The sequence below is a fragment of the Lotus japonicus genome, chromosome 3 (genome assembly GCF_012489685.1).
Source record: "Lotus japonicus ecotype B-129 chromosome 3, LjGifu_v1.2".
NCBI lineage: Eukaryota > Viridiplantae > Streptophyta > Magnoliopsida > Fabales > Fabaceae > Lotus > Lotus japonicus.
In genome coordinates, this window is record NC_080043.1 from 95,763,879 (window position 1) to 95,778,011 (window position 14,133).

General features: G+C 33.1%; 1 protein-coding gene across 1 annotated transcript; it reads right to left on the reverse strand.

Annotated features, from left to right (window-relative positions):
• Positions 1-6,516: 6,516 nt before the first annotated feature.
• LOC130747811 (uncharacterized) lies at positions 6,517-11,700 on the reverse strand. The gene is made up of 4 exons (XM_057600851.1): positions 9,793-11,700; positions 8,427-8,909; positions 7,654-7,820; positions 6,517-7,563 (listed from the first exon to the last, which is right to left on the reverse strand). The coding sequence occupies exons 1-4, from the start codon at positions 11,537-11,539 to the stop codon at positions 6,805-6,807; spliced, it is 3,156 nt and encodes a 1,051-aa protein (XP_057456834.1). The 5' UTR covers positions 11,540-11,700; the 3' UTR covers positions 6,517-6,804.
• Between the last annotated feature and the right edge of the window lie 2,433 nt (positions 11,701-14,133).

Here is a 14,133-nt window from a genome sequence, read left to right on the forward strand (position 1 = left end):
ATCGCCATGATCGTTGTTGGTGAACAATGGCGGTGGTTGGAATGGAGAAAACCTAGAGACGAGGGTTTTTAGCGGTTTATAGCGGTTACATAGATAGAAAGACGAGGGTTTTTAGGTTCAAATGATTGTTAACTAAAGACAAAAGCCCAAATATAATAATAATAAGAACAAAATACATACAGATTCATAAAGATTTTATTGTAATTTCAACATAATGCGATAAATAAATTCATATTTTACTCATATCTTTTTGGATTTCAATCCATATTAATTTCAAATTTGCCAGGATTTCAGAAAACAAATATTGATTATATCATTTTTTAAAAGGAAATCGTGTGGTTACAAGAACGAAAGATACTAATATAGATTAAGTGCATATGTTTGTTTATTCTCGTCCATATCGGAATTTAAAAAGAAATCGTGTGGTTACAATAACGAAAGATACTAATATAGATTAAGCGCATATGTTTATTTATTCATGTATGTATCGGATTGGATCGGTCAGTTTGATTGGAAACTATATATTATTGGACAGTTCGATTTACTCTTATAACTAGTCTGGTAGATAATTGGTAGAAATCGGTAAAAGCTGTCCAAAACTGATAAAACCAATCAAAAATCGATGTGAACCGATTCAATAATTTTCTTGTTTTTTCATCCTCAATTATGATTCCATGTATGAAGAAGCACATGATGCACCACATTCTTAAAGTTGTGTGTTGTTATATTATTATTATTATTATTATTATTATTATTATTATTATTATTATTATTATTAGTAGTTTAATTTTGATGCACTGGCAATGTAAAGTGTTTTTACATCGTCAACCAATCAGATATCAAAAATTTGTTATGTCAGTCAATTTAATTAAATAAAAAATCCATCTTTCCCATATTCACAAAATCTAATTGGTTGACAGTGTGAAACAATTTACACGGTTGGTGCATGAAATTTTTTCTCTATTATTATTAGTTAGTTAGTTAGCTCACTAAGAACCACTAGCAAAGTCGGAGACGTCGTTGGAGATAACAGTGCGTCACTACTGCTCCGAAGGGTGGAGTTAGACGGTGATGAGGATGGAGCATCCTTAGAGGACGAACAATCACATTTTTGCAGAGTGAAGAGAGTGAGAGAGAACAATGGGTAGGAGATGACGAAAGAGGGACCACGTGCTAGTTTTTATCAATGAATCAATCAAAAGTGTTTAATTTTATCTAATGACTATTAATTATTTCTCTCATCTTTCCAATAACACGCCCTTCTCAAATTGAGATACTCATTTACAAAATACTATTTAATTATCACCGGTTCGATCAGTATCCAACTTTAAACTGATGTCTCAACTGGTTCAGTGATTGGTTTGATTCTGGAAACACTGACTCTATTTTCTTAGTATAAAAAAAATATTGGATTTTACAAGATTAACTTAGGGTTTGTTTTGTTTATTACTTTTTTTTTACAGGAGGAAAATTGTTTTTTATTTATAGCTAGACAAAAGTAAGTCTAATCGGAAAAAAAAATATGAATAATGTGAAAAAAAAATTATTTACCAAAATAGGGTTAAAAAAATGATATTTACCAAACCGGTGTGTTTTCAGAAAAAGCCACAGTTGTAGGGCCACGGTCAATAAAGCGTGGCCTAAAGTAGGGAAACGCCACCGCCCTAAGTGTGGCCTTAAAACTGGTTACTGCCACGGTTGGAGAAGCGTAGCCTATAAATTCTTCTTTTTTTTTAAAGTAGCCTATAACTTCTTCACATTCACATTAAAATTTACTTTCTCCAAAAAATTCGTATAAATTATTTCCACTTATGAAAAAACGAATTGTTATATATTTGTATACTTTCATATGAGTTTAATACATTTATTTGTGTTCTTTATAGATATTTATTTTAAAGAACAAAAGTAAATATGAGCTTTTCATTTATTTAAATGTTTAAAATAAATATTTTTACTAACATTGTTATATATTTAAAAAAATTCATGAATTTAATTTATTTATTTTTGTTCTTTATAAATATTTAAATAAAGATCTCATATTTAAAAAAGAGCCCATTTTTAAATTTCACGAGTTTATTATATTTTAAACCTTTAAATAAATAAAAATTTCATATATATTTTTGTTCTTTAAAATAAATATCTATAAAGAACATAAATAAATATTATATACTCATATGAAATTATAAAAATTTATTTCTTATAAGTGAAAATAATTTATACAAATTTTTTTTTGGAGAAAAATGAAATTTAATGTGAATGTGAAGAAGGTATAGGCTACGGTTCCTTAACCGTTGCTATAACTGGTGTTAATTTCTGAGGCCTAGCATCAGTGGCTTTTTCTCAAAAAAACACACCAGTTTGGTAAATATCATTTTTTAAACCCTTTTTTGGTAAATAATTTTTTTTTCACATTATTCATTTTTTTTTTCTTCGTCTAATCGTAGTACAAATTATTTGTTATAAGAGGAAGGCTAAAAAACAACTTAATTAAACACTTATGGTCATAAGCGCTTATGACATAAGCGCTTATTCGTAAGTTATTTTAAAATATTTATTGAAATGAATTGAAAATAAGCTATATATAAGCATAAACTCTTTTTAATAAGCTCTCCCAAACACTGACATAAGTATTTATGCTATCAGATAAGCTCAAATAAACTCTTACAAACGGGACCTAACTATTTTAGAGCGTCATGACACAATGATGCAACAATATTGAATGTAAGAGCCTCCAAACATGATGCAGGTAGGATTGTAGTAAGTTTAATATAATCATTATAAATACGTTTTAAAAAATACATTTACATTCGAGAATTAGGTATAAAATTAAGTTTTTAGAAAACCAATATCTTTTGGGTAAAATAAAGTAATGTTAATTTTAAGCTTGTTTTTTTTATGCCTTTTTTATTTAGTAAAAAATATTTTTTGAGGCCTTTTTGCTTTAGTAAAAAAAATAAAATTTGGGAGGTCTAAAGCTCTTGCTTGGGTGACTTTACCTTTGGGCCGGCTCTGATAAAATATAAAGATGAAAGAAAGATTAAAAAAAAGGGATTAATATTGTAAAATAACACTTTTACTAATTGAAAAGCAAAGAGTAACGATTCATAGAATTTTGTTAGTTCTTTACAAACACTATATCTCTACAAACACCATAAGTACATCATTTTTTTCTTTACCTCTCACTTCTTATCACATCACATATTACATTTGATAGTTCTCTTCCCTCTATTCATTTCTATTCTCTCTAGATTTTTATATCTAATAGATATATATGAATAATTATTCAAAAAATTAATGGTACTAAACGGTCTCTTAAGTGTGAAAAAAAAATATGAATAATGTGAAAAAAAATATTATTTACCAAAAAGGGGTTAAAAAAATCTTATTTACCAAACTGGTGTGTTTTTGGAGAAAAGGCCACGGACACTGGGCTCGAGAAAAAAACCGTGGCCTAAAGTTTGGAAACGCCACGGTTACACAAAGTGTGGCCTGAATACCTGTTCTTGCCACGGTTGTAGAAGCGTAGCCTATACCTTCTTCATATTAAAAATTCACCTTCTCCAAAAAAATTCGTATAAATTATTTCCACAATTCCACTTATGAGAAATGAATTGTTATATCTTTGTAATGTTTCATGAATTTAATATATTTAAATAAAGAGCCCATATTTAAATTTCATGAGTTTATTATATTTTAAACTTTTAAATAAATAAAAAGCCTATATTTATTTTTGTTCTTTAAAATAAATATCTATAAAGAACATAAATAAAAATAATACACTAATATGAAATTATAAAAACATATAAAAATTTATTTCTTATAAGTGAAAATTATTTATGCAATTTTTTTTGGAGAAAGTGAAATTTATTGAATGTGTAGAAGGTATAGGCTACGCTTCCAAAACCGTGGCTAAAACCGAAGTTGAGGCCACAGTTTATAAAACCGTGGCGTTTCCCAACTTTGGGCCACGGTTTGTTGCTGGGGCCTGTGTCCGTGGCTTTTTCTCCAAAAACACACCAGTTTTGTAAATAAGATTTTTTAACCCTTTTTTGGTAAATAAATTTTTTTTTTCACATTATTCATATTTTTTTTTCCGCCTAGATCAAATCAACATTTCATATGAAATCATAGTTAGGTGTGCATTTCGAGGTGTATCTGATCGTGCCATCAATCATTTTGTTGCTGTAACTGATCGTATATTTGTACATCAGACCCATTGCAAATCAAGTTAAGCAATTGCAAATCTTTGTTTGATTGAAATAAAAAAGCTTCTTAACTCAAACGGTAGGGTCTCTTAAGGGCTTTGGATGCTTACCAGACCCAAATTTTCCCTGAAGCTGAAGATTATCAAAATAAACTCATCATATCATGGATGAGCTAATGCTAAATTATAATAAAGGTGAATTGAGCGAGTATCATTTGACTTTGCTCAGCATGCTAAATACATATCAAAGGCATGTGTATGACGAGTTAATGCATTTTGTTATCATCATCTCTGGTGGATTTTTCTTTTTATATAAGGTTATGTAGGCAGTAGGTACAAGTAAAACCTTTGTTTCAAATAAATTATCTGGTGCTCTTCGTTCTAGAGGATTAATTGGTTTTTAATGTTGCATATCAACTTGTCTTGCCTCTTTACTTTTTTCTAGAGGAAGAATTACTCATTCAAGATTGTCTATTCCTTTGAGAATCAATGACTTATCTACATGTAACACAGTAAGACAATCCTAAAGCAAAACTCACAATTGAATCAAAAGATATATAATTATGTCTGTATTGAATTTATGTATTTTGAATAATGATATGGACTATATTAAGAATAATAAACATATATTTATCATATTAATTAATATAAGTAATATATGGAATTTTATTTCTTAGGATGATTGTGACAGTCTATCATATATTCGCGAATAATATATGGAATTTAAGAATAATAAATATATAATTTTTTTTTGATAAGCCATTATTAATTGTTAGTAAATTAGTTCATTCGTCAGAATTCGAACCCTGACCCTTCACCCTGTAAATCCCTTCCCCCTTATAAACATATATTTATCATATTAATTAATATACATAATATATGGAATTATAATTAATATACGTAAATATAAGGGAATTAGTCTCATCACTATAAATATAAGGGAATTAGTCTCTGTCGGCTGTGTGAATACTTTAATAAAACGTAATATATACGATTGTGTGGTTTTAATCCCACGAGCAATTTCATTCCATATGTTTTTAGCGTCCGTCATATTCCGTAAATTTGATAATGTGAACTTCATTAATTGAAATGGCACTTATAAAAATAAATCCACATAGATAATCAATGTACAAATCATTTCTATATTTCAATTTAATACTTTATGTTATAATAAATTTATGAGTAAAATACACTCACCCCCCTCAAGGTTTGTAAGAATGACACTCCACCCCATTGTTTTTTAAAATCTACACTCCACCCCATTTTTTATAAAGGCAAAATTTAGTGACGAAAACAAATTCGTCACTAATAAAAAATAATTACTAATTAGTTAAAATTTAAATAAATTAAATGCATATACACTATCATACATCAATTTATGAAAATAATTTTACTGAATTAAATTTTAAAAAACCATCCACTCTGCCTGTTAAGTCCACGTCTCATCTATCTCCAAATCGTATTTCTCACCACAAACGGTCACCACCAAACCTTTGCTCCCTTTAACACGACGACAACCATCCCAGAATGTGAAACCCCATGGCACCACCATGCCTCAAAGTTTTGTTGCGACTTGAACCCCAGAACGTGAATCGCACATCCCCAAAGCCACTTGTTCAACTACTTGTTGTGAACTTCACCCCTTTAAGTTGTGAGCAAACACTTTGTTGGTTTAAGATGTTGTTGGATTTTGTTAAAAACGGTGCTCCACCGCATCGTTGGGTTCTAATAACCTCCGATCCACTTCATATTTCTTAATTTTGTTTCTCTATTTTCTTCACCACCCATTTGTGTTGCTTTTTGGAACGGGAGGCAGCAGTGGAGAATTTTCCGCAATGGGCGAAAGCCTGACGGAACAATGCCGCGTGGAGGTAGAGGGCCTACGGGTCGTGAACTTCTTTTCCAGGAGAAGAAGCAATGACGGTATCCGGGGAATAAGCATCGGCTAACTCTGTGCCAGCAGCCGCGGTAAGACAGAGGATGCAAGCGTTATCCGGATACAATCCAATTTTAAAAATTGGAGGTATAAATAGATTATTTTGATTAAAATTGAATTATTACCAAATATGAAAACACAAGCATGTTTCACTATGTTCGATATATGGTTTGTCAACCGGTCATGTGTGCTATTGCAGAATTTGCATTGTGAATTTACGGAGGAAGAACGCGATTGAGAGAATGAGGAGGACTGTGATGTTTTCATTTTTATATTTATTGGATTATATTGAACATATTTTTTGAAATTATTGATTAACAATTTAAATAATAACTAATTATTAATGAAGAATATTTTTCGTCACTAAATTTGCCTCTATATAAAATGGGGTGGGGTGTAGATTTTATATAAGAATGAGGTGGAGTGTTATTCTAACAAAACTTGAGGGGGGTGAGTGTACTTTACTCTAAATTTATTAATCTTACAATCCATAAAGATGGGGCTAACCAACCTAAGCAAAATCTACAATTCACAAGCACAACAACACTACACCATTATAGAGCGTTAGTATTGGTTGTGGATACAGAACTCGAGATGCTGCACCCAAGTGATTATAGGGCTCCCAACTGCAGACTAAACACGCTATAAATGCACATTCACAAGGTCATCTGAAAGGTGGGTAAGGCCTAGGGTGACAAAAGTAATCTGCTCCGCCAGTAGCACCATAATAGTTTGGGGGAAGTCCAAACGGTGCAGGCATTCCACTAGGACAAAAGGTATGTTGGTAATGAGAAGTGAAGACACGAGGCAGAGAGTGTGTTGCACCTGTCCGAGGACGTTTGTTGTTGATACCCCACTGATGTAATTGATGATCATTGGGCACTGCTTCAATAGGACGTTTCTTCTCCTGAGGTTGCTCAACTCGAACTTGATTCATGGTGACTGCTTCATTCGTAGATATATTTTCTTCAGGTTGTTGCCCTTGAACTTGATTCATGGTGACTGCTATGTCGGCAGGCTTCTGTGCTTCTGGTTGTTGCACTTTAACATGATTCTCAGTGACTGCTCCACGTGCACTCTCCTTTTCTTTAGGTTGTTGCACTTTAACTTGATTATCAGTGACTGCGATATCTGCACTGATCTTATCTTCAGGTTGATGCACTTGATTTTCGGTAAATTCTTTGTAGGCACATTTCTTTTCTTCAGTTTGGTGCACTTCAAGTGCGGAGGAAAGCTTTGATACAAGACGACAAAGTTCTTCCTTCTGCTTTGCTAGCACAGTAAGTTCTTCCTTCCGCCTTTCTAGCAAAAGAATGCGATCTTGAACTGAGTTAACTAGATCCTGATGAGATCCTAGATTATTATCTGAAATGCACTGTAGAACCTTCCTCAGAATGCCAAGTTCTAGTTCTTTGCACCTAACCTGAGATCACAATTAACAGGTATATAACTAGCATGCAACTATATGAAGATTGCTAATTCAATGAGAGATGATTTGAAAGGGGAAAATAACCTTTTGCTCGATGGACTTCTTTTTGATTTTTTTGGAAATCCGTTCTGCTCTCGATATTTCGAACCGCAAGAGATCAATTGGGTTTATCTTGTCAGCCAGCTTATATGCACAAATGAATCTAGCAGCATCAACGTACTGCTTCTTCTCAACAAGATTCTGAACAAAATCTGTGAGACACAAGATAAATTTTACTTCATCAAACCTAAAACCAGAAATGTCCTTCAGAATATTACTTCATAAGAATCAACAGAAGATGTAGGGCATCCTAGTACTGACTTGATGGCAAAACAGAATGTTTCTAGTTGCCTATTAACATGGTACGTAAGCACGGGAAAATAGTAAAATCACACACCACTTAGGAATGTCAGGAGAAGCAATATGGAATATCTGTAAAGGTAATTACATCATTTCAACAGAATATGGATTGAACTTCATTCAAAAAGCTAATATCTTAATCTTACTGTACTATTTCATATATCTCCTCTGTAACTTTTTCCTAACAATTTCAAAGTGTTTGAGATTACCAAATTTAAACAAGAGTTTTTCTAGCTTCTTTAGAATGTTGTCTATTAATTATTTTTATAAACAGCAGCATGCATATGGTATCAAAAAAAATCAGGGGAGTTTTATACAACTATCTTCTTTTCTTTCTCTATGTCAATTTAAAACATATTTTGAAACTACAAAAACATCTCTCTATCTCCACCCAAAATAAAAAGAAATTTTAGCAACGGAAGACTAAATAAGACAATGTTTAACTTTAACAATCATACCCGTGATTTTATCTCCAAAACCAAGGGTCCGAAACAGCTCTATTGCTTGCTTGTGCTGAGCAGCAAATTCAAGAAGCTTGAAAACTTCATCTTCATTGAAGTGAGAAACTAATCCATAATTAGACAAAAGCAGTAGAAAACCCAGAACCACCAAAGAATTTTCATCGCATGGGTTCATGTTCGCTTTCAAATCAGTTGCTAGCTTTTTTGCCACATCCCTTATGTCGGGATTAATACGCAGTGATGGTGAGATTCTCATCAACTGATCTAAGAGCATGATGTGGCTCTCATCAATAATTATGCCTTCATTTCCATTCCTGTCCTGTGGAACAATAGGGTTCTGAATTATATCCAAAACAAGTGCTGCTGGATCTGCTGATGTTTGGAGACAATCTAAAATGTCATTGCCAATCAACTCGGGCTCATTTGAGAGAAACTGCAAATTTCTTCCATCAGAGGTGGTTGGACTTGTTAACTGATTATCTGTGTAAGTTACAAATTAATATTTAGCCAACAAATATCGTAGAATGCAGTATGAAAGTCTGCAATAATGCAAAGCTCTACAAGATTGATATGCGTGGGCAACACAAAGAAAGCCGCTATATACTAAGATTTAAAGCAATATCATCATGGTGCTATAATTGGATCACTAGAAACTGTATAAGATTAATAAGAAAGCAAGAGAATAGGTGAGATGAGAGAACAATTCAATACATGCCAGAGGTAGACTAAATGCAGATGCAAGTTCTAACAAGACACATAGTTCCTCTCTTTCTTTTTCATAGATAAATGTAAGGGAAAATAACTGATTAATATTATGCAGGTACACATAATTGCATTATTCAGACGATGTCACCTAAATTATAGAGACATTCAGCATTAGATAGCTACAGAAGTTAAAAGGAAAATGTTGACCTAAAAATGGTGCTATAATACAACCTTAAAAATAAGATGATTCCTTGTGGACATAAAATGTATTGGTATTTGGTATATGACATTTTGCATTTGACTAACGAATAAGGATCGATAAGACATTTTAATGTTTGACCACTTAAGCAATAGATATAAATTTAATGATCGCTATCATGATGTTTTAAGACAATGATAAACACAGCTTTATATAACTTTAGTAGTGGCTAGTATGCTGCAAACATGTCCCTGCTGAAAAAGGTGATGAAACTTGAAAGAATGTTTAGATTATAAGGGTTCCCTTCTTAGTTTTCAAAATTTAAAAACTATTTGCACCACATTCAGCAAGTTAGCACCACTATAGCAGGGTCATTTGATGTATGTAGAGCATCAGAGACTTGACTACACAGCAACTCATAATTTTTCAGAAGATAAAAGAGCAACTGCGAATTCTTACATTTGCTTACACTGTCGTCGTCTGAAAAATCCTGAGGCTCAGCCTTCACTTGATGAAGGAGGATACTGGACTTCTCTTTCAACAATTTTCCCTCTTCAAATGATTTTCTTAATAATTCACATCGCTTCTCTTTTAATTCAAGCTCCTTCTGTTGCCTTCCAAATTGATTTTGTTTTGACTGAAGATCCTTCAGTCTTCCTTCAAACTGGTTTTCTTCTGACTCAAGCTTCTTGAGTGCCAGCCTAAACTGCATCTCTTTTAGCCCAAGCTCCTTCACTTGTGCTTCATATTGATCCCTTTTGGACTCAAGATCCTCAAACTGCTTCTCTTTTGATTTAAGCTCCTTCAGCTGCACACTAAACTGAGCTTCTTTCAACTCAAGCTCCTTCAGTTTTTCTTCAAATTGATTCCTTTTGGACTCAAGATCCTCAATCTGCTTCTCTTTCAACTCAAGCTCCTTCAGTTTTTCTTCATAAAGGTTCCATTCATACTCAAGATCCTTCATTTGTGCTTCCAACTGGTTCTCTTTTGACTTGTGCCCCTCCAGTTGCTCATTAAGCATTGCCTCTCTTGACTCAATTTCCTTCATTTGTGCTGCATATTGATTCTTTTGGGACTCAAGATCCTTCACTTGTCCTTCAAATTCCTTCTCTTTTGATTCAAGCTCTTTTGCTCGCACCTCAAACTGTTTCTCCTTTGCCTTAAGCTCCTGCACTTGCTTCTCTTTTGACTCAAGCTTTTTCTCTTTTGACGAATGCGCCTTCACTTGTCCCCTAAACTGCTTCTGTTCTGTTTCAAACTGCTTCATTTGTCCTTCAAAATGCTTCTGTTTTGAATCAAATTCCTTCAATTGTTCTTCAAATTGCTTCCGTTTTGATTCGAGCTCCTGCAGCTGTCCTTCCAAGTGCTTCTCTTTTGATTCTAACTCCTTCACTTGACCTTCAAATTGCTTCTCCCTCAATTCAATCTCCTTCACTCTTCCTTCAAACTTCTTCTCTTTTGATTCCAATTTTTCAAGCTTTTTCTCTTTTGACGAATGCGCCTTCACTTGTCCCCTAAACTGCTTCTGTTCTTTTTCAAACTGCTTCATTTTCCCTTCAAATTTCTTCTGTTTTGAATCAAATTCCTTCAACTGTTGTTCAAATTGCTTCTCTTTGGACTCGAGCTCCTTGGCTTGACCTTGTAATTGCTTCTCCCTCAACTCAATCTCCTTGGCTTGTCCTTCAAATTGCTTCTCCCTCAATCCAATCTCCTTGACTCTTCCTTCAAATTGCTTCAACCTCTGCATCAAATCAAGCTCTCCCTCTTCATTACAGTCAGCAACTCTCACCGAAAATTCACAGAACTCCTTCTCCTTCACCTTCACCCTGAGCTCCTTGTCAATATTCCGTAACTCAATCTGCTTCGCCTGAAGCTCCTGCTCCCGCTCCCTAATCAACCCTTCAACCACGCAAAGCCTAGTTTCCTTCGCGCCGAGATCTACACCGTACATCTCGATTGCTATCTCACGCTCACTGATTAACTTGTCCATCATCTCGAATTTCCAGCTGCAATCCTCCTCCTTCAATCTCAAATTCCTCTCGCACTCGACAATCTGATTCTGTACCGATTTCAGCGTCTCATCCATGGCCATGAGTTCCATGCTCCGGTCCTCCGTGCTCTGCCAGATGTCGCAGTACTCCCGCTCCTTGGCGGCGATGGAATTGCGAAGCAGAGCGAGTTCACGCTCCTTCGCTTCAATCTCCATGATCGGTGTGGTTTTCTTGAACAATCAATGGCGGTGTTGGATTGGAGAAAACCTAGAAAAACAAGGTTTATTTAGGTAGCAGACAATGTCGGTCTTGAACTATGGTACATTGGTATGTGATTGATATTTGATACTTTGATGAGATAATGTCCGTGGGAGAACTAGGTCATGCTGGATCAGACCAAATTAATAAGTAGATAAGGTTAAGCTTTTCTCAAAAGATTTTTTAGTTAAAAATGTGAGGCTTAGGCCACTCAGAAAGCCTTGTAAGTCTAACGGGTCGACATATTTTTAAAAAGAAATTATTTTATTATTTTACATTAAATTTCTATTATAATATCTCAAAAATTACGTATTTATTGACTTATTTATATGTTTAACATGTTAGACTATATAATTATTTAACCTTATATACCTCTATGGATAAAGACTCATGACTTTGACTTAGACGATGTAAATATATTATTATATTTTTCTCGTTAATTATAAGTTTGTTGACATGTTTACAAATAGATTTGTCGGTATACTTGAATGTTATACGATAAATCAGGTTTTTAAATAGGCTACGTGGTCAGACCAAACTTTCAACAAATCAAAGTTTAGGCCTGAAAAAAAAAACCTATGATAGATAAAATAACAGTCCAAGCTTAGGCTCAAACCTTGAATTTTTGAAATAGGTCAGGCTTACTTAAGTAAAGCCTAACTTATTTCCACTCTTATTGATGTGTATGATGAGATAATGCGTTTTATTTTATTATTTGGTGAATTTTTCTTTTCATATGGTCATGTAGGTACGACCCTACGGGTAGGACTGTTCATGGTTCAGTGCTTTGCCTGAACCGAACCGAACCAAACCTGAAACAAAATTTTGGTTCGAGAGAACCGAACCGATAAGTATGGTTCGAACTGAACCGGTTTCAAATTTCGGTTAACCAATTCGGTAAAACATGCATATTTATAGTATGGTTCGAACCGAACCGAACCGATATACTATGGTTCGAACCGAACCGAACCTGAACTAGTAGTTGAGATTTTGGTTCGGTTATCGAATCTGTTTTTCAATTTAGGTTCGAGTTCGGTTCGGTTCTTAAAGGTTCAGTTCGGTTTTTTTGTTAGCTTCGTTTCTCAGAAAACCATGAACAGTCCTACCTACGGGTAAGTTTAATTTTTTACCTGCTCATTTACCAAATTCAATTAACCTAACTTAAGTTAAATGTTGTGATTAATAAATATCGTTTTAAAATATTACAAAAATCAGTTAACCACTAGTGGATATATATATATATTCAAAACCTTTAATTGCTTACATTTTTTCCTTTGTAAAAATTTGTGGATATATATATTTTTGTGACAACTGAGTACCGTTATTTAGTGTTGCAACAAAGTATGAGTTTTTTTGGTACAGACAACTAAGTATGATTATAACTAGTTTTTTTTTTCCGTATCAATTAATCATGAACGTGATAATTTGAGTTCGTTTTCGGTTATTATTTTTTAAATTCTAAGTTACTTAAGTTTTTTTTAAGTTGTTCTCAATATGTGCTCTTCTCTTTCTTTATTAATTCTCCCTTAATTGTCTCTTTTCTTTTAGTAAGGATTAATCTACGTAAATTTTAGAGAATTAGGAAAAATCTTTTAAAATTCAATTTCAAGATTTATTTTAGAATCAAGGAACACGTGTTAACAGAAGAGAAACTATATAATTATTTTCTAATATATATTGATTTTGATATATAGGGGATGAGATGACGGATGCACTATCTTAGACAATTAGGGAAGATCTTTTAAAATTTTAATGAATTATAATCTCCGCATTACATATTTTATTTTTATATTGTAAATCATGAGAAAGAATAAAAGGAGAAATCAGGAGATTCATGTAAATATGCAGTAAATTAAATTAGGCTTGAGACTTTTCCTAATTTAAAGAGATAATGAAAACAATTTCAAGATTTGTATTTGAAATAAATTTAGTAAGAAGTAATCTAGGTTAATCTTAGATAATTACAGCAAATCTTTTAAAATTCGATTTCAAGATAAAATAAAACAACAAAGGAGAAGCTATCTAATGGAATGACACGTGATTTTTTTGTGAGAATGACACGTGATTTTTTTTATGAGAATTAACCTGAGAATGACACGTGAATTTTTTTTTTATGAGAAGTCACTAAATCAGTCTAATAAAAGTTATTCTTTTCTAATATATATTTATATTGATTATGTTTTCCGTAAAAAAAATCATAATTATGTTTAAATTTATATATTTTGAATAATGATATAGATTATAGACTATATTCAGAATAGTAAACATATATTTATGATATGGGTCGGTTGTGGGCTTCCTGGTATGTGAGGGATTTGTGCCGGTCTTCGAGCTGTTGTGCTGTGCGAAAGGTTTGCATAAAGGTGTTTTCTGCTGGTGGCATTGTGTGTGCTGTTTGGGTTGTAGACAGGTTGGGGTTTTGGTGCTTGGTTGATAATCTGTTTTTTTGGTGTTTGTGAATAATAGGAAGTGGTGTAGGTGATTAAATCCTGGTGTATGCTGGTTCAAGCTCCTTGTGTAGATAAAGTAAATTTGTCTGATCTTGTGGGTT